This window comes from Callospermophilus lateralis, chromosome 7, assembly GCF_048772815.1.
Source record: "Callospermophilus lateralis isolate mCalLat2 chromosome 7, mCalLat2.hap1, whole genome shotgun sequence".
Classification (NCBI taxonomy): domain Eukaryota; kingdom Metazoa; phylum Chordata; class Mammalia; order Rodentia; family Sciuridae; genus Callospermophilus; species Callospermophilus lateralis.
Genome location: NC_135311.1, coordinates 116,807,075 through 116,833,058, shown reverse-complemented (window position 1 = coordinate 116,833,058; position 25,984 = coordinate 116,807,075). Strand labels below are relative to the sequence as shown.

General features: G+C 39.0%; 1 protein-coding gene across 5 annotated transcripts; it reads right to left on the bottom strand.

Moving 5' to 3' along the window:
- Positions 1–1,967: 1,967 nt before the first annotated feature.
- Meaf6 (MYST/Esa1 associated factor 6) lies at positions 1,968–25,633 on the bottom strand. 5 transcript variants are annotated; one of them, XM_076860728.2, is made up of 7 exons: positions 25,518–25,633; positions 24,414–24,529; positions 20,501–20,588; positions 20,300–20,345; positions 7,665–7,857; positions 2,893–2,926; positions 1,968–2,405 (listed from the first exon to the last, which is right to left on the bottom strand). In XM_076860728.2, the coding sequence occupies exons 1-7, from the start codon at positions 25,605–25,607 to the stop codon at positions 2,397–2,399; spliced, it is 576 nt and encodes a 191-aa protein (XP_076716843.1). In that variant the 5' UTR covers positions 25,608–25,633; the 3' UTR covers positions 1,968–2,396. The 5 variants fall into 5 exon arrangements, with proteins under 5 accessions (XP_076716843.1, XP_076716844.1, XP_076716848.1 ...); XM_076860733.1 differs by lacking the exon at positions 1,968–2,405 and adding an exon at positions 3,887–3,946 and having other exon boundaries at positions 2,892–2,926; XM_077109936.1 differs by lacking the exon at positions 1,968–2,405 and adding an exon at positions 3,550–3,607.
- Positions 25,634–25,984: the final 351 nt, after the last annotated feature.

Genomic DNA, 25,984 nt, shown 5'->3' with positions numbered 1-25,984 from the left:
TGACATTAATGTCTCTTCAGGTTGACACATTCACTCACAAGCAATCTAACTAATAACCAAAGTTAAGTATTACAACACAATGGTGCACCCCTTAGTGCTTTTTTCTAAAATATCCCCATGTAGGGAAACTAAGTAATCTCTCAGACCAGTATCCCTGGCCAACTTACAGGAAAACTGATAGAGGTCTGCTAATCAGCAGTTAAACTTTATATAGCTATAAAGCCAGTAGCCTGCCCATAATCATGATTTTTATATACACACAGGTGTAATCACATAGATACACTTTTATTTTTTATTGGTACTGGGGATTGAACCCAGGGGCACTTTAGCACCGAACTATATCCCCAAGTCCTTTTAATTTTTAAAAAATTTGAAATAGGGTTTCCCTAAGTTGTTCAGATCCTCCCTAAATTCCTGAGGCTAGCCTTGAACTTGTGATCCTCATGCCTTAGCCTCATGAGTTACTGGGATTATAGGTGTGTATCACCATACCTGGCATAGATATCTTTTAAACAATATCTTTAGAAGGGCTGGGAGTGTAGCTCAGCAGTAAAATGTGCTTGAGGCCCTGGTTCTACCCCAAGCATTGTAAACATAGATAAAACAAAATAAATAACATACCTTTTAAACAACAATACTACTGCATCTCTAGCAAATGCCAAACTCTGAGTGTCAGAGAGATTTTAAAGTCAGCTCAGCTCTTTCCTTAGAGGTAAGGAAAGTGCAGGAAATCCCACTCTTCCCTCTTGGAAAAGGAGATGAACTGACAAAGAAGGACACAGAATACTTCAAGGTTTTTGTTTTAAAGGAACAATCTAAGAAACTATTTCCTTAAAACATTGCAACATTGGAGTTCTGCTGCCAAAGACATAGCCAAAGATGTCTAAATCATCACAGAGAAAAAAAAAAAAGTTTATTTGAGAACAAAAGTGAAAGCTTTTGCACACCTGACAAGGCAGCTTTGTTCTGATAACAGATGCCATCCATATTCAGCTCCACTGAGATCACAATGAACATATTTCTTCTTACAAAGAGATGGGCATACATAAAGGACTATGACTAAATAGAGTCATGGAAAGGCAAGGCCCAAATCTTAGAATGATTCACAGCATAGCACTTAATCAAAATATTCAGTTTCCTAATGCAGTGGCTCTCCACATGGCTTCTTATCAGCATCACCAGGACCCTTTGAAAAGAAATCCTAGTAAGCAGGCTGTATGGACCCTAGGGTCTCTGGGAGCGGGGCCTAGACATTAGCATTTTTAGGGTTCCTAGTGATTACAATCTGCTGCCAAAGTAGGTGACCACTGCACTGAATCAAGCACAATCATCAGCAAGTTCCTCTGCCTACTGACCCCTGCAAGGACAATGTCCCTGGGGCAGTGCTGGCTCAGCTGATGCTACCTTTCACTCCGCTCAAGAACCTTACATTATCAGCTTCTGGTGGAATTTTGAGATTTTCCATTGCCTTGGTGATTTTTACAGCAATATTTAATCAGGTGATTACTAACAAAAAGATGGGAAAAAAAGAAATTTCCAATAAGGCATGATATGAATAAATAAGTAAAAAAACAATCTCAGGTTTAAAAGTAAAGCATGAGAAGTCAAAGCCTGTGAAATTTTATTTATACAAAAGAATAAAAATATCTATTTTAAAAGAACTGATTTTAACTTGTGTTTTTCCGCTTTTCCTGTTCCTTGAACATGAAACTGCTTTCAACTCAAAGATTTAAGATAAGTAATTTTTAAATAAACACTCTTTACCTTCCTCCTGCAAGAAAACAAAGAGCCAAGTTTCCCATTTTACTATGGTAAGCCACATTATTTTCAGTTGGAATATTGGCAACTGCATGAAATAGATTACCAGATATGTTGGCAGGAAGGTATGAGCTGTACAAAGGCATTACAAAAAATCCCCAAAGAAAATGAGATGGTAAAATAACAACAGAAAATAAAACACAACAAAGTAAGAGAATGCCAGATATTTACAGCCTACATCATTGTGACTTGTGTTCTACTTAGCATAAAAGAAAACCAGAGAATATTTCTCAACAGGGATCACAGATGTGGCTGGCAGCAGCCAGTTTGGGGAAAAATGTTCATTCTAAGAAGGGAGAAATGCACAGTTAACAACTTGCTGCAATTATAACCATGTCTTGGTCTTCCTGCAGCTCTGTTACTAAAAATGACACAAAGCAAATGATCCGATGTCTTACAGAAATGACTTGTTTGTCACAACATTTAGAACAAACTACTCAGAGTCACAGGCACTGGGTCTGGGAGAGCAGAGGTGGATGGCCACGCACTCAGGTGAGGGATGTTTATCTTTATCTGTATGAGGTCGGAGAAGGGAAGCAGAGCTCTACAGCCTGGAGGCTTCTGCACTAATGAGTCTTCTAATAGTCCTAAAGAGAAAGAAAGAAAAATCTCAACTTACTCAACAAAACACTCATATCAATCTAAAGAAAAAAAAAAAAAAATCTCACAAACAACTGTGCTAGGGGATTGTTCTATACTCCAAGATATCTCAAATGTAATGTAGAACATTTCACAATGAAAAATGGCCTGTCTTCTGAGTCTATAAGAAAAATCAACTGAAACATCAACTCTGCTCTTGCTAGACCTAAACTCACCAGCCCTCCCCAAAAAAAGGAGTTAGTATCAACAACTTGTTATTTAATCAGAGGGAATTTTTCTTCAGTAAAAATATGTGCAACTGCTCTTTCTCCAAAATAAAGCAAATATTATCTAAAAGTTGCAGTATATACAAATGGACATCCCAGACTTTAAAATTAGAGTGTGACCCAGATTAGAGACACTCTGAAGATGATACATTTTCCTAATCATCTACAAAATTTCCAGCCTTTCTGAAGTAGTCTGGCTGATACTTACAGCTCGTGGTTTTTTGTTTAACTTCAGATCAATTCTGTGATAGGAAAGATAAAAGATATTTGCATTTTAATTTACAGAAAAAGGGTCCAACAATTAGCTATTGCATAGGGCATAAGCTATAACAAAGGCTATTTGGTTAAGTAAAATCCACATTCTTCATTAGACTATGTCATATTTAGTTGTTTACCCAGATATTATTAAGCAAGTATTAAAAAATATGAGCAGATACTTTTGCCATAAGGTAAACTTGGATAATTTAAAAAGAAATATACAGCAGTTGCAAAAGTCATTTAATCTTTTAAAAATATTCCAAAGTTACATGTTAAAGAGATTGGATTAAGAAGGCATGCTCTATGTTAATATGTTAGCTTTATAACTATATCACTGAAAATTACTGAGACATGTGGTGATTAAGAATAGAAGAGAGACTAGGAGTTTGTATTTCTGGACATGAAACACAAAAGAAATTACATGAATTTCAATTTTTAAATCTTTCCAAAGCAAAATATCATAATCTTTTAACTATTAATCTCCTTATGAAGCAAAGCCAGAAAATCAATTTAAATATGAATTAAAGGTTATCTATTTAAAAAGAAATTAAAATGCATTAAAGTGAAGTTTACTTAATTTTGCTTAAGTTATTAAATAAAATGTTACCTCCATCACGTTTTTCTGTTTTTAAAAAAAACTTCCCAGCCTAACCTAATATACATACCTACAATTAAACAGATAAACTATGGGTTAGAAAGGTCTCAAAAAGGCATACTGGTGTCTACACACTAAAAAACACAGCACAAATACTAATTCAAATCAAACTTACTCAAAGTCATAATCAAACATGCCAGACGGGCTGAGGGGCAGCATTTGAAAGGAAGAAAGCAATAGAAATTAATACACTAATTGAATAAATTAGTCGATTAGCCACCCTAGCAAGATTTATAGAAACAAAACCAGCTTTAAGATCTTAAGCCATAAGTTTTAAACATGAAAGCACCAAAGATTCTGTGGTCAGAAGAATCCCTTCCCTCAACGGATTCCACAGCAAAAGAATAGACTATGAAAGAAAAAGTTATATCATTAGAAAACTACAGACACCTGGAGCCTTTTTATTAGCTGCCAGATTCAGAGTTAGAACTTTCAAAATATTTGTATCATAAAATATAATTAGGGCATTAGAAGAAACAGAGAAAGAAAGGTTTAGTCATATAATGAAAGTGCTTATAAAACTCAGCATAATAGGCTTTCGCTAAAGTAAGATGACAAAAACATTTTAAACTTTAAAAAAAAGGAAAACATTTTGCAACTTGTACTCAATTTTTATGTTCTAAAGTTTTATGTTCCTGTCCAGGAAGCTGGTGCTCCATTGCACTCATCCTAGAAGTCAGGGGTTGAATGAACGCGCTGTAGGGTTGAGTTTTGTTCCAGAAACTGAAGAGTAAAACACTATTCGGCCCCATAAGATGGTGATGACAATTAATTGTTTATATCAAGGTGACATTTAACACCAAAGTCTGCAGAACCCCGCCCCCTTTTTTTTAGAACCCTTTTTAAAACAAAGGAAAGTTGGCATCCATAAGCACCCCAGCCTCAAGGATCTGGAAGGGAGCAGTAGAGAGGAGGCCATTCTGTGCCATCACTGCTGTAACAGATGATGGTCCGGGCAGAGCCCCAAAGCAAACATCAACTTGGAGCACGACACCAGCTCCACAGCTGACTCCAGTGCCTTTCACACTGTAGAAAAGGGGCAAAACAATATGCAAAGAGCTTTCCTTCTAGCCCATGTTTACAAGAGTGAAATTGGAAGTTTAACTGCCATATCCCTTATGCAATAGTTTCATTTATGACATTTGGGAAAGCATACAGTGTACAAACCAGGAATTTAAAAATATTTTACTTTCAGCCTGACTTTAATTTTGTTCATCACTAAAATAGACAATAAAAAAATAAGACAAGCCAGGTGCGGTGGCACAAGCCTGTAATCCCAGAGCCTCAGGAGCCAGAAGCAGGAGGATCATGAGTTCAAAGCCAGCCTCAGCAATTTAGCGAGTTATTAAAGCAACTCAGGGAGACCCTGTCTCTAAATAAAATACAAAATAGAGCTGGGGATGTGGCTCAGTGGTTGAGTGCTCTTGAGTTCAATCCCCAGTACCCACTGCCAAAAAAAAAGACAATTAAAAAACAGGGTGTAGCTCATTGGTAGAGTATGTGCTTAACATGTTCAATCCCTAGCACTGGAAATAAATATATAAATAAGAGTGTACTTGGTTAATCTTGGTTAAACTTGGGCTTGCTATAGTAGTAAAACTCTAACAGCTGTGAGTTATTCTTTCAATTTTTTCTTTAAAGACACTAGGACTTAATTATTGTTCAGATAACATATAAATGTAAGCATTCATTTGATCATTTATGAATGTTGAAAAACTGATAAATTTTCATATTCCAGAAGAGGGCAAATTCAAGTTATTTCCTTCTGCTAAAGTACCATCTTAATTCACCACTAGACAGTGCCTCGCATATAGTATACTCAAACATTTCTTAAAATAGTCTACTATCAGCACCTTGGAGGAGAAACAACTATGTACCGGGTGCTGACCTACCAATATGCCTAGATGACCTACTCCATCTTCACCCTGATCGGTCAGCACCACTAAGCCATCCACCAGGGGCAAGGGATTTGGGCCAGATACAATTCCTCACTAAAGATGGCAGGAACGCAAGCATCTTAACTGGCCCCTAAGGTGTACTAAGGTGTCCTGAACCTGGTTTCCCAAGAAAGAAAGCAAATCAGGTACCCGCTTCATTCAGGCAGATAAACCCTTAAGGAGAAAGGAAAGACAGGGAAAGCAATAAAAATTAGGACCCTGCTGCTCTCTGAACTGGAGACATCATTGATGAAAGCAATAACTAACACAAAAATCTTTATAAATGCTAGTGTTTTTCTGGGAGGAATTAGTTCCTAGGCCAGCAGAGGAAAGAAAAAGCAAGAAATATAGATCCTATGGAAATTTACTAGAAAACTTCAAGAAGAAAGTTAATTAAGTTTCATGCCTCTCCAATTCCCTTTTATCAATCTTCAGTCACTAATGGTCGGGTCATTAATGAAAATGAATTATTACCTGAAATAAATAGCTGTCTAGAGAGTAAACTTATCAGTAATGGAAAAAGTCACAGACTTTTTTTTTTCAAGAATATTGTCCCTACTCTAGACTCTGAAATAGGAAAAGAATTACTTTAAAATGACACTGGACCCTAGTACCACACATACACACACACACATTAAAAAAAAAAAAAAAAAAAAAAAAAAAAACCCACTGGAGTAAATTAAATAAAAGCAACATAAAGCATAATATTTAATTATCTTGACAATTTAAAAAATATTTCTTTAACGGGCTAGGGGAGTGTAACAGTGCTTGCCTAGCAAGCATGAGGTCCTGTGTTTGATCCCAACAACAAAAAATAAATTAATGAATTTTTTAAGAGTATAAGTATCTGCTGTTTAGAAGCCAGCACCAATACCATCACGGTGGTCAAATAATCCATAGCCCCAAAAAAAAGCAAAAGCAAATTTTGCTATTTCCTACTTCAGCTTTGAGGCTGGCATGGTGACTTCTGATTTGCAGAAAAATGTCCTTTGTCCACTATTTGCAGGAAATACTATTTCACCATTACCAACAAAAAAACATTCTTAAGTGAATTAAAGAATCAGCTAATGCCAGAGAGGTTCAAACCAGTGAGAATCAATTCTACATATCCCCATCCATATTCATTAAAGCCAACAGTTTTAATACTGTGGGTGCATGAAGGAATATCCTACAGGTTTCTAAAATAACACAATATCGAAGCCAATTGGAGGACAAGGAACCCCACTCATCACTTGCATGCCCCTTTCACCTTTTCTGCATGCAGGCCTCCAAGGACAGTAGGACAAAGCCAGTCAATGCAAATCCAGTTTCCATGCCTCTCAGAAGGTATGAGGCCAGGACGAGATTCCTCACTGTAGAAACTATTTATTACCCTCTCTTAATGAAGCTGTGTAAATTCCAATTATCTGAGTTAACAGGCCCCAGCATTGTCATACAAACCCCAGAGAGAATGAAAGCTAAAAATCCTCTCTAGAAGACACCTGACCTCTCTGTCCACTGATGTCAGGCCTAACTCATTATGTACTGCAAAAAAACATGGTGGACAAATGTTCTCTAAGAAGGCGCTGTCATATTTTATAGGCTTTATATTGTTTTCCAATATCTGAAGTTAGCATATTGCAGAGAAATACCAAAACAGAAAAAACATAAGCAATCAAAAAAACTTGTAATTAGAATAGAAAAAAGACGAGTCACATCGGTTCTCATAAGGCAGGAATCAGAATGAAAAGCCTCTAACTTTACAGCTTTGCAAAACTTCCTAGTGTCATGTTTCAAACTACATTACATAGATTCCATTTCTATTTCCCCATTCTCTCTTCTCACAGGATTCCAAATTTACCATATTAAACAAGATTTTCAGAGAATAACACTTTGCACTAGCAATAGTGGAAAGGATGCCCTGAAGTCCATCTTGGCAAAATTGCCCACAGCTGGCCCTGACCCTTGACCTGAATCATACAGGGTTACTCTGATACCCACCAAGTCCTCCCTGAGAGAAAACACTAGCCCATTTCATTTGGCCCAAAGGAATTTTTGCCCATCCACAGTGGAAGGCTCTGAAACAATCCTATAGTGTTTTACTCTAGGAAAGTACACGGAAGCTCTGGGAATGGGGTCCCTGTCACTGACCTGTGCCGGTTTTTATTCTTCCGTTTTTTATGGCTGCTGTGATGACTCCCTGAGGAAGTAGAAGAAGCAGCCTTCTGAGGTTTCACTCCCTGCACAGATCCATCCAGATCCTCAGGGTCCTCCTGGCTGGGCTCATTTTCCTGATTGTGGAAGTCTGGAGAAGTATCACTTTCTGTCCCACTTCCTGGCTCCCCTGGAAGAAATAAAACACAAATCCCCAAAAAACCTCAGACAACTGGTCCATTATCTGCAAAGAGTTTTTTGAGCATACATGCTAAATGACAGAGAAGATACAAAGTTACCAGAGTTCCTAAAAAACATGTAATCTGTAACCAGGGGCAAGAGGTTTAAGGACAGTTGGGAACATACAACCAGGATAACCTACCCGAATAAAGTTTATTTAAACATAGAATACAATAATGGGGTTAATAATTATACAAAAAGTGTGACTGATAATATTAGATAGGTCTCCAGGAGACAAGGGATGATCTTGACAAAATTGCCCACAGCTGGCCCTGATTCTTTACCGAAATCATACAGAAAATCTTTCTATCACGAAAAGTCGGCCCCTGCCCCGAAAAACATACCAAAAAGGGAGAAGAGTCCATTCCCTAAATTACCTCAAGAAGTCGTAAGTTTTTATTTATTTATTTATTTATTTATTTATGGTGGTATTTGAGATCAAACCCAGGGCCTCCCACATGCTAGGCAAGTGCTCTAAAACTCAGCTACATTCCCAATCCAAGAATGTTTTGAAAAAGCAGTAACACTACTCTTCACCTGACATACGAGCCCTATTTTAAAAGTTCACTTGTTATACTAATTAAACAGAATCAAGCTCAAGAACATTCTAAGTACGCATTTATTCTTAAGAGTATAATTAGCAAGGTGCAATGGCACATGCCTGTAATCCCAGCAACTCAGGAAGCTGAGGCAAGAGGATCACAAATTTGAGGCCAGCCTCAGCAACTTAGTGAGATCCTTTCAATAAATAAACAAACAAACAAACAAAGATGGGGGTGTAGCTCTGTGATAGAGTGCCCATGAGTTCAATCCCCAGTATGGGGATAAGGTGATTTTAGGGCTAAGAATGTTGCTAAATGGTAGTGCTCTTGCCTACTAGCAATACAAGGCCCTGAATTCCATCCTCAGCCCAAGGAAATTTTTTAAAAATAAATTAAACATTTCTTGGAAAAAAACACACTAGTTTTTTTCCCTTTTAATATATACTAGTTTCTCCTGAAAAAAATTTTTTCTTTCTTCTTCTTTTTTTTTTTTTAGTATCAGGGATTGAACCCATGGCACTTAACCACTTAGCCCTATCCCCAGCCCTTTTTTATTTTTTATATTTTATTTAGAGACAGGGTCTCTGAGTTGTTTAAGGCCTCATTAAGATGCTGAGACTGGCTTTGAACTTGCAATCCTCCTATCTCACCTTCCCAAGCCACTGGGATTACAGGTGTATGTCAGCACGCCCAGAAGGAAGGTGTTTCTTTTTTCTTTTAAATAATGGGGAATGATTCTTTTTTTTTTTTTTTTAATTTTTTTTAAAGAATTTTTTAATATTTATTTTTTTTTAGTTTTCGGTGGACACAACATCTTTATTTTATTTTATGTGGTGCTGAGGATTGAACCCAGCGCCCCGAGCATGCCAGGAGAGCGCGTTACCGCTTGAGCCACATCCCCAGCCCTTTTTTAATTTTTTTATTATTTATTTTTTTTAGTTTTCAGTGGATACAACATCTTTATTTTATTTGTATGTGGTGCTGAGGATCGAACCCAGCGCCGCGCACATGCCAGGCAAGCACACTACCGCTTGAGCCACATCCCCAGCCCCAGGAAGGTGTTTCTTGAAACTTAATGGAATGATAGAGGAAAGATTTTCACTTTACTCAACCATCAATGGACCATAAATAAATGCATTATCTCTTGCTAAAAACTGTCAAAAGGACCAGGCACAGTGATGCATACCCTATAATTCCAACTGCTCAGGAAGCTGAGGCAGGAAGACTGCAAGTTCAAGGCCAGCCTCAGCAACTTAGCAAGACCCTATTTCAATATAAAAAAAAAGACTGGGGATATAGCTCAGAGGGAGAATATTCCTAAGTTCTATCCCCAGTATCCCCCCCTCAAAAAAAATTTTTTTTTTGGATTGTCAGAAGGGGTTGTCTGGAAAGCACACCAGAAGTAGAGGGAAAAAAATTCCCAAAATATCAGAAGAAACAGCCAGATCTCAGAAATCATGCACTATTTTGAACACATTTCATAAACGCAACAGAAGAGGGAGCTCTAGAGCTATGAAACCAGAAAAAGTATCCCACCCTTCTAAAATTCACAACTGATTTCACACAAAAAAAAATCATTGCAAAAGGTTAGGTATGTGGCACCTGTCTGTAATTCCAACTACTCAGAACACTGAGTCAGGAAGAGCCCAAGTTTGAGGCCAGCATCACCAACTTACTGAGACCCTTGCTGAAAATTTAAAATTAAATAAAAGGCAGGGGGGGATTGGGATGTAGTTCAGAAGTGGAACAGACCTGGGTTCAATCCCCAGTACTGGGGAGAAAAAATTACCAAAAGAGGGCTGGAGTGGTAGCTCATTGGTAAATCACTTGCCTATCATTTGAGGCCCTGGGTTCGATCCCCAGCACCACGTAAATACCTAAATAAGTAAATATTACCAAAAGATTCTAAAAACTTACTACCAAAGCTACAGTAATCAACAGTGTGTGATAGTGGCAGAAGGATAAACACATATATCAAGGGAACAGAATTCAGAATCCAGATACAAAACTGTACCTTTAATGTCAATTAATTTTTGAAAAGAGCAATAAGGCAAGCAATTCAATGAAAAATTTTTCAATAAACAATGCTGGACAACCAAATATTTACATGCAAAAGAATGAAGCAGGGCTGGGCACTCCGGCCCATGCCTGTAATTCTAGTAACTTGGGAGGCTAGGACTGAAGGATCACAAATTGCAAGTTCAAGGTCAGACTTAGCAACTTAATAAGGCCCTAAGCAATTTAGCAAGACCCTGTCTCAAAATAAAAAATAAAGAGAACTGGGGATATAGGTCTGTGGTAAAGTGGCCCTGGGTTCAATCCCCAGTACCAAAAAAAAAAAAAAAAGAAAGAAAAAAAGATATACAAAGTGAAATTTAAATTATCAAAGGAGCCTGGCACAGTGGAAAAGTTGGGCCCCCAGTTCCAGCTACTCAGAAGACTGAGGTAGGATAACTGGAGCCCACAAGTTCAAGGCCAGCCTGGGCAAAGTATTAAAAAATTAAATTAAAATAACTTAGCAAAGAATTTGAATAGATATTTCTCTAAAGATATATAAATGACCAATAAGTCATTCAGAAAGATGTGTTAGGCTAAACACCAACCTGTTATTGTCAGTTACCTCACAAAGTTAGGATGGAAGTAGGAGTAACTTTTTTACATGACTAAATTACTTACCACAATAAGAAGGGGTTACTTTTGTAGTTTTAAAAAAATCTAATGAGGGCTGGGGGTATAGCTCAATTGGTAGAGTGCTTGTCTAGCATGCATAAGGCCCTGTGTTCAATCCTTAGTACCACATAAAAAAAAAAAACCTAATGAAATATAAAACCTGAATTTAAGGAGAAGGATGGTCAAGACAGCCCTCCTTTCCCATAGACAAAAAAAAAAAAAAAAAAATCATTTCTGAAAATACAACTCTGTGAAAGCACTGGTTGATGAGAAGAAGGCTGACAGGGCATGAGGCCACAAAGCTTTATATCAGAAACAGGATGGCAGAAGGGACACAGGACTGGGTAAGTAAGTGGGCTGGATACAGGAAGAGAAAAGGAATAACTGAAATATAAGAGACAGGCAAGAAAGGCAAGTTAGACACAGCAAATTCTGTCCATGCTGCAATTCTATTAAAGACACTGACAGGAAAACCCAACTGTTTTCTCATTTGGGGCAAGCTGCTGTGGCGCTACTAAGTAAATGAATGTGTCACTCACATTCTATAAGTACACTTAGGAAACAGTTTCAATCCTACCAAAGTCCTATGATGGAGAATTCACTTGTGTCCCGTCTCTGAAAAGATAACACCTGAGGCAATAACAGACACCTCAAAGGACTCATATGGACATGAAATACCATAGTAGTCGGAGAAAAGTGTATTGTTCAGAAAAAGTTTCAATGAGGGACTAGAATTTAAAATGGATTTTGAGGTTGAGGATATAGCTTAGTTGTAACTGAGGGCCTGGATAAATATTAAAAAACAAAACAAAACAAAACAAAACACCTAGAATTTGAAAAATGAAAAGCAAAAAAAAAAAAAGCACAAGATAAGGTACATAGGTAAGAAAACACAAGGGACAAATGAATTAAATAGAGAGCCTGAGAAATGGAAGGTAAAATGGAAAGACAGGTTAATAAGTCATACTTGTCAGACTTCATCTAGGAAGACAGTATAACTTCATCTAGGAAGACAGTATAAGGTGACAGAGAAGAGAAATGACTTTTTGCTTAACCTTTTGAGCCTGTTCCCCCAACAGCAAAATAGGAATTCTTCCTCTCATGTGCAAACACTTGAATCTCTCTCATGGGCGAGGAACTAGCTGGACACAGTCCTTCGGCAACAGTCCCTGCTTTCATGGAGTTTGCAATCCACACCTATCCTCAGGAAGCAGCTCTAAGAATTAAAGAAGGTAATGCAAGTAAAGAACCCGCTCAGAGGGCCTGGGTTGTGGCTCAGAGGTATCCCATGCAAGGCCCTGGGTTGGAATCTCAACACCACATAAAAATAAATAAGTAAAATTAAGGTATTGTGTGAAACTACAACTAAAAAATAAATAAACAAACAAAAGAATCTGCTCAGAGTCTGGAACCTAGTAAGTGCTCAAATCTCGATACCTTTGAGATCTACAAACGTGCAAGTCAAACTCTAAATAGAGTGAAGACTCTATGTAGTGAAACAACTGTGACAGAACAAGGGAAAGCTACCAGGAATTTCTGAATGACATAAAATGATCAATATTCAGCTCTTTGTACAGTCCTGTATTGTAGGATTATTAGGCTGGTAGTGGTTTATAAAAGGGATGGGGAGACTAAGTGCTACTAAAATACAAAGTAAGACCACAAAATAAGAAAAACATTTTTCTTTAGCTCATAGAAACACAAGAAGCATTCTCGTAACAGGAGCAGGTCACAATACCTCCAAGTGCAGCAGAAAGTCAATCATTCCACTGAATGACGCTGTCACTGTGCAAGACATGAACATGTGTTTCTCACTGATATTAAAAATAAAAAAAGTGGGGCTGGGGTTGTGGCTCAAAGGTAGAGCGCTCACCTAGCCCGTGTGAGGCCTTGGGTTCGATCCTCAGCACCACATAAAAATAAATACATAAATAAATTGTTGTCCAACAACAATTGAAAAAATTCAAAACATATTTTTTAAAAGCAACTTGTTCTTTGAACAAAGATCAGATTTTGATTAATGAATCTACAAATGAGGGCTGGGGCTACAGTTCAGTGGCAAAGTGCTTGCCTAGCATGTATGAGGCACTGGGTTCAATCCTTAGCACCACATAAAAAAATTAAAAAATAAAATAAAGGCATTCTATCCGAAATAAATAAATAAATCTACAAATGAGAAAGTCTAGCTACTAAAAGAAGGGAATGGCTATTAAAGGTGTAACTTCTAATCAGCATGAAAAGGCTAGAGGAGAAGAAAAACTATCCAGAATCATACTTACCTACTTGAATGATGTAAATAAATGCTGAAGAGAGATCTGGTTCAGAGAAGCTCAGTAAAACAAATAGTAGAGATTGTTGATCCTTCAAAGGAAACCAGATGCAAATCTGCCTATTTTCCTTTTCTTCTGCTTTATTCTTTTTAGAATGCTTCATAAATTTGCAAAAAGTCCTCTTTAGGGACGATGCAATTATACTTTCTTTCTAGCCTGGATACATATGAAACCAAAGATAGTAGAAAGCATTGCATTTTGGGGGACAGTACTAGGGATTTAATCCAAGGGTGCTATACCACTGAGCTACATCCCCAGCCCTTTTTATTTATTTTTATTTTGAGACAGGATGTCATTTAAGTTGCTGAGGCTGGCCTCGAACTTGAGACTCTAATATCTCATCCTCCCAAGTCACTGGGATTCCAGGCTTGCACCACAACACCCGTCAAGTATTGCATTTTTTTTTTAAACTATGTGGTGTTGAGGATCGAACCCAGGGCCTCCTTGCTCTAAGCAAGCGCTCTACCATTAAGCTACAACCCCAGGCCCTCAAGTATTGCATTTTTAAAAATTATTTTATTTATTTGTCTTTATGTGGTGCTAAGGATGGAATCTAGTGCCTCACACATGGCAGGCAAGCACTCTGCCAGCGAGCTACAGCCCCAGCCCAAGTATCACATTTTTTGAGGAAGTTTTTCAAAAGGGTTTAAAATAAAATTTCCAAAGTGCAAAACTCCAAAATCATGGACATCTAAGAACATGTAAGGCAAGGGGCTGGGGTTGCGGTTCAGTGGTAGAGTGCTCGCCTAGCATGGGTGAGGCCCTGGGTTCGATCCTCAGCACCACATATAAATAAATAAAAGTATTGTGTCCACTTACAACTAAAAAATAAAAAATAAAAAAAAAAAGAATATGCAAGGCAAAATTCTAAAAGAATGTTTATTTCATTCCTATCAAAAATCAAAGGCATTAAAAACACAAAACTCATCTCACCAGACTTGTTTCTCAGAAATTCTGAAGCACTGGAGGGATTCTACATAAAACAAAAGAAGTAAAATGGGCCTGGTGGTGCATACCTATAATTCCAGTGGCTCCCGAGGCTGAGACAGGAGGATTGCAGGTTTAAGGCCAGCCTCAGCAACTTAGTGAGGCCCTAGCAACTTAGTGAGATCCTGTCTCAAAAATAAAAAACTAAAAAAGGGCTAGGGATGTGGCTCAGTGGTAAAGCACCCCTGGTTCAATCTCTGCTACAGAAAAAAAAAAAGAAGGGGCGGGGGGCGGATAAAAGAGAAAGTGGACAATTCTTCTCGTGGAATTAAAGCTTGGTTTGAATCATCTAGATCTTCCAGGGACCCTCAAGCACTAAATTTGGCTTAAAGAGGCCCAAGCACCAACCAGAAGCAAACACAAGTCTTCTCTGGAAGACAGTACCTTTCCTAGCCCTCAAATTTTTTCACTAATGTAGTCCACATTCCTGGGTCCCACTTCTGAGGAATCAACCAACTGCAGACAGAAAATATTCAGAACAGCCAGGCATGGTGGTGCACCCCTGAATTCCCAGCAGCTTGGGAGCCTGAAGCAGAAGGATCACAAGCCAGCCTCAACAATTTAGTGAAAGCCTAAGCAATTCAGTAAGACCCTGTCTCTAAATAAAATACAAAAAAAAAAAAAAAAGGACTGGTTAAGTGGCTCAGTGGTTAAATGCCCCTGGGTTCAATCCTCAGCATGCCCCCACAAAAAGAAAATATTCAGAAAAAAAACTGCATCTGTATTAAACACACAAAGACCTATTTTCCTTGTCATTATTCCCTAAACAATACAGTACAAAAACAATTTTGCAGCACTTATATTGCATTAGGTAACATAAGTAATCTAGAGACAATTTAAAGTATTCAAGAAACCAGGCTATATATATGATATTCCAGCTATTCAGGAGGCTAAGACAGGAGGATCACAAATTTAAGGCCAGCCTCAGCACTAAGTAAGACCCTGTCTAAAAAATAAAAAAATTAGGGGTGGGGTTGTAGTTCAGTTGGTAGAGTGCTTGGTTAGCACATGTGAGGCACTGGGTTTGAACCTCAGCACCACATACAGGTATTGTGTTCAACTATTATATAAAAAAAAAAAAAATGTTAAAAAAAAATTAAAAGGTCTAGATATAGAGCTCAGCAGTAGAACACCCCTGGGGTTCAATTCCCAGTTCTGTAAAATATAAAAATAAAAAAACAACATATATAAGAAAGGAACTAGATTCAATTCCCAATACCACAAAATAATAAATAAAGCATTCAGAAGGATATGTGGAAGTTATATATAAATACCCTATCATTTAAAATAAGGAACTTGAATATCCATGGATATTAGTATACTAGGTCTGTCTTGGAATGGGATTCTGACATATACCAAAAAACACAGTATTTTTAACTAAAATGAGCAGACACAAAGATTACGTAGTACACAAGGAAAGTAGACTTCACAAACAATAACCAACAGAAACAACAGATATCAGAAAGAAGCTCCTGTTTTTTTGGAGGAGTTTTGCTAAATTGCCCAGACTGGCCTCAATCTCTCAATCCTAAACCTTCCAAGCGGCTAGGATTATAGGTGGGCACCACTAGGCCCAGACACAAACAGATTCATAAAGACTTCAGAGATTTAAATTAAACAGAATACAAAGTGACAATGCTTAATATACTTAAAGAGGTTGTCATCCTAAATAACAAACAGAAAAAGATTCTCCAAAGATTAATAAATTTATTCAGGACAGAAGAGCCTACAATGGGAAGATGTGTGACATGGTATATGTCATATGAGCATACTCAAGGAGATGTAGAAAGAGCTAGGAATGCAGCTCAGTGGTTATGTGCTGGCCCAGCATGCTTGAGGACCTGAGTTTAATTCCTAGGACTGTCAAAATTAAATAATTAAATTTAATGCCTAGGTTGACTGGAAAAGAGGATGAGGCAAGGGGGAGATTTTAAAGGCAAAATGAGGAGGATTCTGGATCAACTATTCTTGGTTACAAGGATCAATAGCAAGGGTGGCATCAGTCTAAGGTTGGACAGACAGTTCCTGGACAGATGTCCTCGCAGAAGTATTTTCTGTGTAAGGTTATGGTGGCCTTTCTGCAAGGTTGTGGTTCTCGAAGTCTTTTGTGATAGTTTTTGTTTTCAAACATATGTACATGAGATCCCCTCTTTCATAACCTCTTGGCTTTATTTTTCTGTTGTTGACAGGGCTTGATACAAGTGACTCCACTGTGATTCTGACAATTTTCACAGAGTAAAGACAAGTTTAAAAATAACTGTAGAGAGAGTTGGAGATATAGCTTAGTTGGTAGAATGCTTGCCTTGCATGCACTGGGTTCAATCCCTAGCACCAAAAATAAAATAAAATAGCTGTAGAGAAAGATATGAAAAAGTTAAATATTTTTTTTTAAATAAGTAGAACTTAAGGAAATTAAAATTGCAAAAACAAAGGACTTAAAATCAAGGGAAGGTTTAACAACAGATCAGTTAAAGGGAACTAGTGAACTGGTAGATAGGTCAGGGAAAAAAGCACTCATGAGAGAGCAGAGGCAAAAATGAAAGAAGAGATAGTAAAAAAAATAATAAATAAAGGCTAAAACAAGAAGGTTTAAATACATTTAATCAGATATCAGAAGGAAAGTAAAGAGGGCTTGGGGCAAATGCAATCTCTGAAGAGGTAACAGATGAAATTTTCAAGAAATGATAAAAAATACCAAACCACCGTTTTAAGAAGTCCAATGAAATACTATTTGGCCATTAAAAAGAATGCAATTTTGTAATTTGTGGCAACATAGATGAGCCTAGAGGATGTTATGCTAAGTGAAATAAGCCAGGCACAGAGGAAAATCAAATCAGGCATGACCTCATTCATTTGGGTATCACAAAAGTTGATCTCATAGAACTGGAAAACAGAAAGTTGGTTACCAGAGTGGGGTGGGGAGCGGGGCTGAGGAGAGGCTGGACAACATGTACAAAGCTACGGACAGTAGGAATAAGTTCTCATATTTTCCTGCACAGTAGAGTAACTATGGTTCACTAATAATATTAGGTATTCATATTAATGTACTATACAATGTATTATTCAAAATAGCCAGAAAAAAAAGGATTTTGATAATGCTTGAGGTGATGGATATGCTAATTACTCAAGTTTGATTGTTACCCATTGTAAACATAATGAAATATCACACATATTATGAAATGTGCCCAATAAATGTGTGATTACTATGGACCAATTAAAAAATAAAAGAAACCCATCCAGATAAATAAGAAATTTACATTTAAACACACGGTAGTTAACTGCAGAAAATCTAGATAAAAATAAAATTTTAAAAACTAGCAGTGGAAAGTGATAATGGTGAAAATGGTGAAATAGAATGCCATAGAATAAAAATAAAGGGCCAGGAGCAGTGGCTCACACCTGTAACTACAGTTAGTTGGGAGGCTGAGGGAGGAAGATGCTTGACACCAGCCTGGACAACTTGGAAAGACCTTCTCTCAAAAATAAAACATAGAAAGGGTTAGGGATATTGCTCAGTTTGCACCCCTGGGTTCAATCCCCAATATGGGGATAAAGAGGGTTATGTAAAAGGGCTCTGACCATTTGAATTAATGAACTCCATTATTCATTTAATTCAGTATACCCTGCCTTCCTCCAAAAGGAATTCAAGGCAGCTTACTAAGAATCATATAATGCAATCCAACAGAATAAATATAAAATAAGAATAAATGAATAAGTAAAGCAATGATAAATAGAAGAGGAAAGTAAGCTGGATATAGCACTGAGATTCATTCCCAAAATGCATGTTACAAATTCCTACTTGTTTGCTTGGGCTAGGGGGTAGACCACAAATTTGGCTTTATGAATTTTAGTGACCACACAAATGGAAACAATCAAACAAGATTTAAAGGGCTGAGGATGTGGTTCACTGGCAGAGTGCTTGCCTAGCACACATCAAGCCCTAGGTTCAATCCTAGCACCACAAAAATTAAAATAAAAGAGATTTTTCAGTTAAAAAAGAAAAAAACAAGTATTTAGGGAAAACTATTCCTTTTTTTTTTGGTACCAGCGATTGAACTCAGGGAATCACATCCCCAGCCCTTTTTTATATTTTATTTAGAGACAGGATCTCACTGAGTTGCTGAGGATGGCTTTGAATTTGCAATTCTCCTGCCTCAGCCTCCCAAGCTGCTGCGATTACAGGCGTGCACCATTGTGCCCAGCCAGGGAGAACTATTCCTACAGGAGTCAGTTTTGATAATAAACAACATCTGGAATGTCCTTGTAACAACACAATGACATTTTAAGGGACCAAAGTATATAATTTTGCAAAAAATAACTTTTTGGGAAAAAACTAAGAAAAGCAATTATGATGCAACCCAGGCAGGTGGCTCCATCCAGAACAAAGATTTGGGGGGAATGAATGGCCTGCGTACACTTTAGAAAATCTTTCATACGTAAGTTTTTGTCTCAGTCAAATTTCTGAAAGGAGTGACTTAAATTAAGATTCTTTTCCTGAGAAGTGCCTGGGCATAGATATCCTTAAATAAGTACAGAGCCACATACTGAATTATCACATAAGCAGGGGAAGAATTACAGGCGCCTGTGAAAACTGAGAAGTCCAACATCACTCCATCTCAACTCAGAAGAGAGGCCCAGCATATTCTTTAACTAGTCTTGGTACTCTACAAAGTTCCTCTACACTTGAGAGGTGGTATTAATTGAAAAAATTAAATAATAAGACTCAGCTGAGAGTCATAGTAAAGGAAAAATCAAAAGGACTTGGTACAATTGATAAGGATGGCAGAAAGGAGTCAAAGAGTTCTGAATGAGGGAGAACAGTAGTATCACAACAAAAAAATTAGGCAGACAATAGAAGAAAACAAAATAGTTCTGTTTTAGATGAAATGTTTGTGTTTAAATACCCAATTGGAAATGTCTAAAGGAAAGGCAGGATTAAAGTTCAGGAAAGGTGTATGAGATAAGACAAGAGAAACTGAAGTCACTGAGTAGTTATAATTCCCAAATACCAAAATTCCTTTTCCACAAAACACTGCCCCAAGGGAAACTAGAGAACTAGATCCTACAACAAGATATATCATCTGAAAGAAGTACACAGGTACAATACCAAAAAAAGGTTATATTTCAAAGTGATCCCATGCACAGAGAGGACACCCAATTCAGCTACAGAGAGCCTGATTCAGCAAGTAAAATGTGCAGATCTGTCTCATCACTAAAAATTAGAACAAAATTAGACCATCTGGCTTACACACAGAAAATAGTGGAATTTTTAAATAAAGTAAATGGTACATATTTCCCATTTTATATTTAAGAACATAGGTACTACTTAGAATTTATTTAAAATTATTAGGTTGAGTTCTAAGATTTCATTATGCAACTTTCCATAAAAGTTTTTTTAATTAAAAAAAAAATCCCTGGGCTGGGGTTGTGGCTCACCGGTAGAGTGCTCGCCTAGCATGTGCAAGGCCCTGGGTTCAATTCTCAGCACCACATAAAAATAAATAAGTAAAATAAAGGTATTGTGTCCAACTACAACTAAAAAATAAATATTAAAAAAAAATATAAAATAATTTTTTTAAATATCTAAGAATTTAAAAGACTTATAGGAGCAAAGACATAGCTTTGTGTCTCTGAGCAATAAAGTCAACTTTCATGTGACAGAAGAGGCAAGAAGGGCATAGTAGTTTCTTCCTCCAAAGAAAGGCATGATTAAAGATGCTCAAAAGGCTTCCCAACTTCTAGAAAGAAAAGGGCAGAGCATTAAGTGATGCAGATCACAGATACACAGTTGGATACAAGTTAAATTTAGGGATTGTGGCAGCTTAAAAATAAACCGACAAGGAAAGTGAAAACATAAACTTACTCTTTTCAATGAGCTGGTCCTGAACTCCTGCCAATGCACTTACTGCCTAAAAGAAAAGCCACCAGTTACTAGAAAAGTGACCACAGACCTCAGGAGAGCATTTCCATAGAGAGAGAAAGGGAAAGAGAAAACTCACCTTCCTTAACTACATACCACAGAAAACACACACTGCCCCCCCAAGCCACCACCACCACCACTTACAGCTGCTGACGTAACTGAGGATTTACTGAAGAGCCTCTCAGCTTCCTTAAACTTCCGATTCCTTCTATCATTTTTGCTATTGGAGTTTCTAAAAGCACACAAAAGAAATTCATTATAAGCATCAAATTAAGTCCATGGCTCAAGTTGGGGATGTCCAGGGCAAATATAAAAAGACTTTTTTTTTTTTTTTTTTTAATAGAGTTCCTTACAGGAATGCCTCCAATCCTTTTGGATTGGCACAAACAATTATTATGTTGAATGCCTAAGTAGATAGCAATGTTTCCCAACGTATAACATATGCCTCACTATGGGAAGAGAGATTACTTTAGTTGCTTCACAAATATTTTCATTTTATCTATCTATCTATCTATCTATCTATCTATCTTTTAAGGGGCTCAGAGGCCTGGAGCACATTTAAGGCATGTCTTGCCTATCATCAAAATACAGAGTACTAATGCCCAGCCAATATGTGGTTGGTGGCCACCCAGCCAAACCCCTCTCCCCATTTTACTTTAGTATTTATTTAAATGTTTATTAGTAAAAATAACCAGCACAGCCAGGCACTGTGGTACATGCCTGTAATCCCAGCAATTTGGGAGGCTGAGCCAGGAGGATTGCAAGTCTGAGACCAACCTCAGCAACTTAGCAATGCCCTGTCTCAAAATAAAACGTTTCAAAAAAAGGGCGGGGGGTGGTGCTGGGGATGTGGCTCAGTGGTTAAACAACCCTGGGTTCAATACCCAGCACCAAAAAAAAAAAAAAAAAAGGAAAGAAAGAAAAACACCTCAGCACAGACCCAGGCATGGTGGCACAAATCTGTAATCTCATCGACTCAGGAGGCTGAGGCAGGATTGTAAATTCAAAGTCAGCCTGGGCAACTTAGTAAGACCCTGTCTCAAAACAAAAAATAAAAAGAGCTGGGGATCTAAGTCAAAGGCAGAATATTCCTGGGCTCAATCACCAGTAATGCCACTAAAAAAGAAAAAGAACACAATCCAGCACACGCTAGTGATATGCAGTATCTTTATTAAATAAACTTAATTTTCTAAATTATAAGAACAGTTTCCTTAGAGAAATGGCTAGGGCAAGAAAAGGACATGGTCAGTCTAGGACCTCTTTTGGGCCAGAAAGTACAAATGCTCAGAGACTATAATAGAGTTATGTCAAAAGGACAAAGAAGCATTTCAAGAAGGCTCTATAGTTGGGACAAAGAAAACATCAAAAAGGGTAACAAAGAGTATGTATACATTATGTAAAAGCAATGAGTGGTATACTTAAGACTTGGGTACTTATTTGTATATATTTCACTAAAAATAAGCCTCTATAAAAAAGAGAGAAAAGTGACAATACTAGATTTCAACACTGATTCACTTTGGCTTTTTGTGTGGTTTGTTTTGCAGTACTGGGAATATAACCCAGGGGTGTTCTACCACTGAGCTACATTCCAGACCTTTTTATTTTTTATTTTGAGACAGGGTCTCTTGAATTTGCCCAGACTCTCGAACTTATGATTCTCTTGCCTCAGCAAAATGTGTACCACATATGGCCAATTTGTTTCAATTATGACTCTATTAATCAAAAAAGAGAGAGGAGAGCCGGGCCAGTGATGTATGCCTGTAATCCCAGCAGTTTGGGAGGCTGAGACAGGGGTTTCGCTAATTCAAAGCCCTGGCAACCACACAGCACTAAGCACCTTAGTGAGACCCTGTCTCTAAATAAAATACAAAACAGGGCTGGAATTGTGGCTCAGGGGTCAAGTGCCCCTGAGTTCAATCCCCAGTACCAAGAGGGAAAAAAAAAGAGAGAGAGAACAAAAGGAACAGAGTAAAAAAAATTAAGACTTTTCTTTCAGAATGCCAACAATAAATATAAAGGGAGAGCTGGGGTTGTAGCTCAGTAGAAGAGCACTTGCCTAGCATGTGTGAGGCACTGGGTTCGATTCTCAGCACCATTTTAAATAAATAATATAAAGGTCCATTGACAACTAAAAAATATATTTTGAAACAAAAAATGTAAAGGGAATAATAAAATTAAAAAACCATCATTTTACAACTTCCAGTAAAAAAACTAATGCTGGAAAAATCAGTAATATATAGTAAAACTACTGAATAAAAACTTGGGGGAAGCAATATATTCATAATATCTTAAAGAGTAACCTTCTAATCACCATGGGAGGTAACTTTTACAGCAGAGATATTATATGCCCAATCTCAGGAGCACCAATAATTAGACAATCTGGCAGTATGTGTCTCCTGATCACAGACACATAATAAAAGGCACACAAATCACACTGTTTTTGCCAAAAATCTTTAAAGGATTGCTCATGAGGTCACAATAAGAAAAGTGTGGACTAGAACATTTTATGGGACAATGTCATGACTACCACTACAAAAAGAGTGAGAGCACCAAAAGCAGTGGTACTCAACTATAATCCCAGCAACTTGGGAGGGGGCAAGAGGATCACAAGTTCAAGGCCAGCCTCAGCAACTTAGTAAGACCTGTCTCAAAACAAAAAATAAAAAGGCCTTGGGATGTGGCTCAGCAGTAAAGCACTGCTAGGATCAATCCCCGTACCAAAAAAAAAAAAAAAAAAAAAACAGGGACTCCTAAATATTAAGACTACAGAGACTTAATAACCAAATGCAATACACAAATACTGAAATACTGACTGGATGCTGGATTAAAGCAAAGCATTTTCAGGACAACTGAGGAAATTTGAAGAAAGACTCTAACAGATGATACTACTAACATTACATATAATGTTAATAATACATTAGCATTGTTAATATTCTAAGTATGATCATTGTGTAGCCATACAATGGAAGAAATGTTCTTGTTCTCTGGAGGTAACCGTTGACATAATTAGGTGCAAAGTCTCATGATATCTGGAATAGCATGAGGGAAAGCTTTGTGGTGATAGAATAGCCCTGAATAGCCCTGTACCTTGACTGTGGTTATATGAATCTACACATGTGATAATATGCCATAGAACTATATATACACATTGTACCCATGTTGATTCCTGGGGTTTTAATAATATACTACAGTTACATGAAATGCAACCACTGGGGAAAACTGAGTGAAGGGGTACATGAGACCTCTGTATACCATTTTTTTGCAACTTCCCATGAATCTACAATTATTTCAAATAATAAAATATCATTCAAATTTTTTTAAAAATCTTAAGTATATGCAGGTGTTTATATCACAGAAGGAGAAGAGAACACATAACAGCCAAAAATGTGGTAACATGTTAACAATTTGTGAGTATAGATGAAGGATAAAAAATGTTCATGTACCATATTCTTTCAATTTTTCTAGGTTTGAAAATTTTCCAAAACTTTAGAAATTTTTTACAGAATAGTTATTATTAAGTAAATAGTGGTAAAATTGGCATACAGGTATGGCAAACTGAGGGTGGAAATGTGGAAAATACCAATAGAGTGCTGCTGTATAAGGTACTGGCATATGCTGTATTTCATTTAAACCTCACACAACTTTGCTGATAGGGCCAACTTCCCCATTTACAGATGTGGGCTCTGTCCAAGGTTACTCAGTGAGGTGGTGGCAGTGGCAGAAGTGAGCCAGAAGCCAAGTTCAAACCCAGATCTCTTTTATGTTTTTTTTAGAGAGAGAGAGAGAGAGAGAGAGAATTTTATTTATTTTTATTTTTTAAATTTTTTTAGTTATCGGTGGACACAACATCTTTGTATGTAATGCCGAGCATCGATCCCAGTCCCCACGGATGCCAGGCGAGCAGGCTACTGCTTGAGCCACATCCCCAGCCCCCCAGACCTCTTTTCATACCATCATTTTTACTACTGCCTCTCTGCAAAGTTGCTACCAAGAACACTGTTCTCCAAACAAATATTACTAGGGCACAACAGGAACATTACTGGCTTCTGACACTCACTTTTGGTTGGTCAGATACCGATCCCAGCCACGAATAATATTGCCATACATCTGAGTGTCTTCCAGGTAGCTTCCTTCAAAAGCATAGATCTGTCTCTCCAAGTTTGCCAGTGTTTCCTAGAGATGGAAAAACAAGGTCACAGAAAGTCTTTTTAATGTGGCTATTAAGGATAATATGAAATCCTGATATCAACCTTGTAAAGCCAAGCTCGTCCACACGGACACATTTTTGTGGAGAGAGGGATGATATGGGGAGTGCCAGGTAGTCCAAGCCAAAGACAGTCCAGACCTCTTGGGGATGATGAACCCTTTGGTGAACAGAATGGAATATATAGAGCCTGTCCTCAGAAAAACGCACACACAGGCAAAATTCTGCATATACTCCAAAGGGAAACCTGAGTGTCAAGAACAGGTCTGAGACGAAACGTGGGCAGTCTCCACTCCCACTCACTAAAGGTGTCGCTACCAGGAGAGCCAAGGGTGAGCAGCTTTTCCGCGTCCACGGGCTCCCCTCTGCGCGGGCTGCAGTTGCTATGGAAACCTGGAAGGGCAGCTTCAGGTGAGGTGAGCCTCCCGGTTGCGCAAGCCAAAGCGCGGGGGGCAGGGGGGCCGAGCCGCAGGATGCGTGGGACCCTGGGTGCACGTCACAATCCGAATTCCCTAGCCCGGTCCTCTCCCCTCGCCTGTCACCTTTCAGATGTTCCCAAACACATCACATCCCTCTCCATCAAAATCCCCAGCCACCACCTCCCAGCACAGAAATGGACATGCTTTCCCCACCCTCGGCGGCCAGACCGGGCGCCGGGAGACCCTCCCACCGCCGCCTCCCTCCCACCCCGACGCCCACCGAGGCGACGCCCGCGGCCGCAACCGCGGCCGCCCTGACGCACCGCCAGCCGGCGCTCTCACGGCAGCCCGCCCGGCCTCCGCCCCGCGCCTCCCGCTCCCCGCGGGCTCCGCAGCCCGGGCGGCAGAGCTGCCGGAGGGCCGCGCAGCGCGCTCCGGGCCCCAGCCCGCCGCGCTCGCCCTAGCGTAACCAACGGCCTGCGCGGCGGGCGGCGGCGGGCGCGGGGCCGAGGCCGGTGTCCCGGCCCCAGCCGCTCACCGCCAGCTCCTGCTTCCGCTTCACGAGCTCTGCCAGCTCCCGCCGGGTGTCCGGGATCTGCGGTGGCGCCGCCTTGTTGTGCATCGCCATGTTGGGCTGAGGCGGCGGCGGCGGCGCGAGGCTGGGGGCGGTCCCTGCGCGCCGCCGCCGCCCGCCAGGGGGCGCCCGCCGCACTGCGCCTGCGCGCGTGGCTTCCGGCGCCGCGAGGCGCCCGCGTGCTCCTAGCCCAGCTCGCCGCGTGGGGGCAATCGGGCTTCTGCGGCCGGGGTCTGCGGACGCCACGCCTGTACTGTGCCAAAGCCAAGAAGCTCCTTAAGCCTCCTAAGAATCCTGTGTGTCCCGCCTCGGTGAATGCCTTTCACTGTTCTCGGAATTGCCCGTCAGAACTTGGGTACCATCCTCAATCCACCCTTGATTTAGGTCCATCCAAAACCGAGTCCCGTGGACTGCACCCCAGATGATCTCGC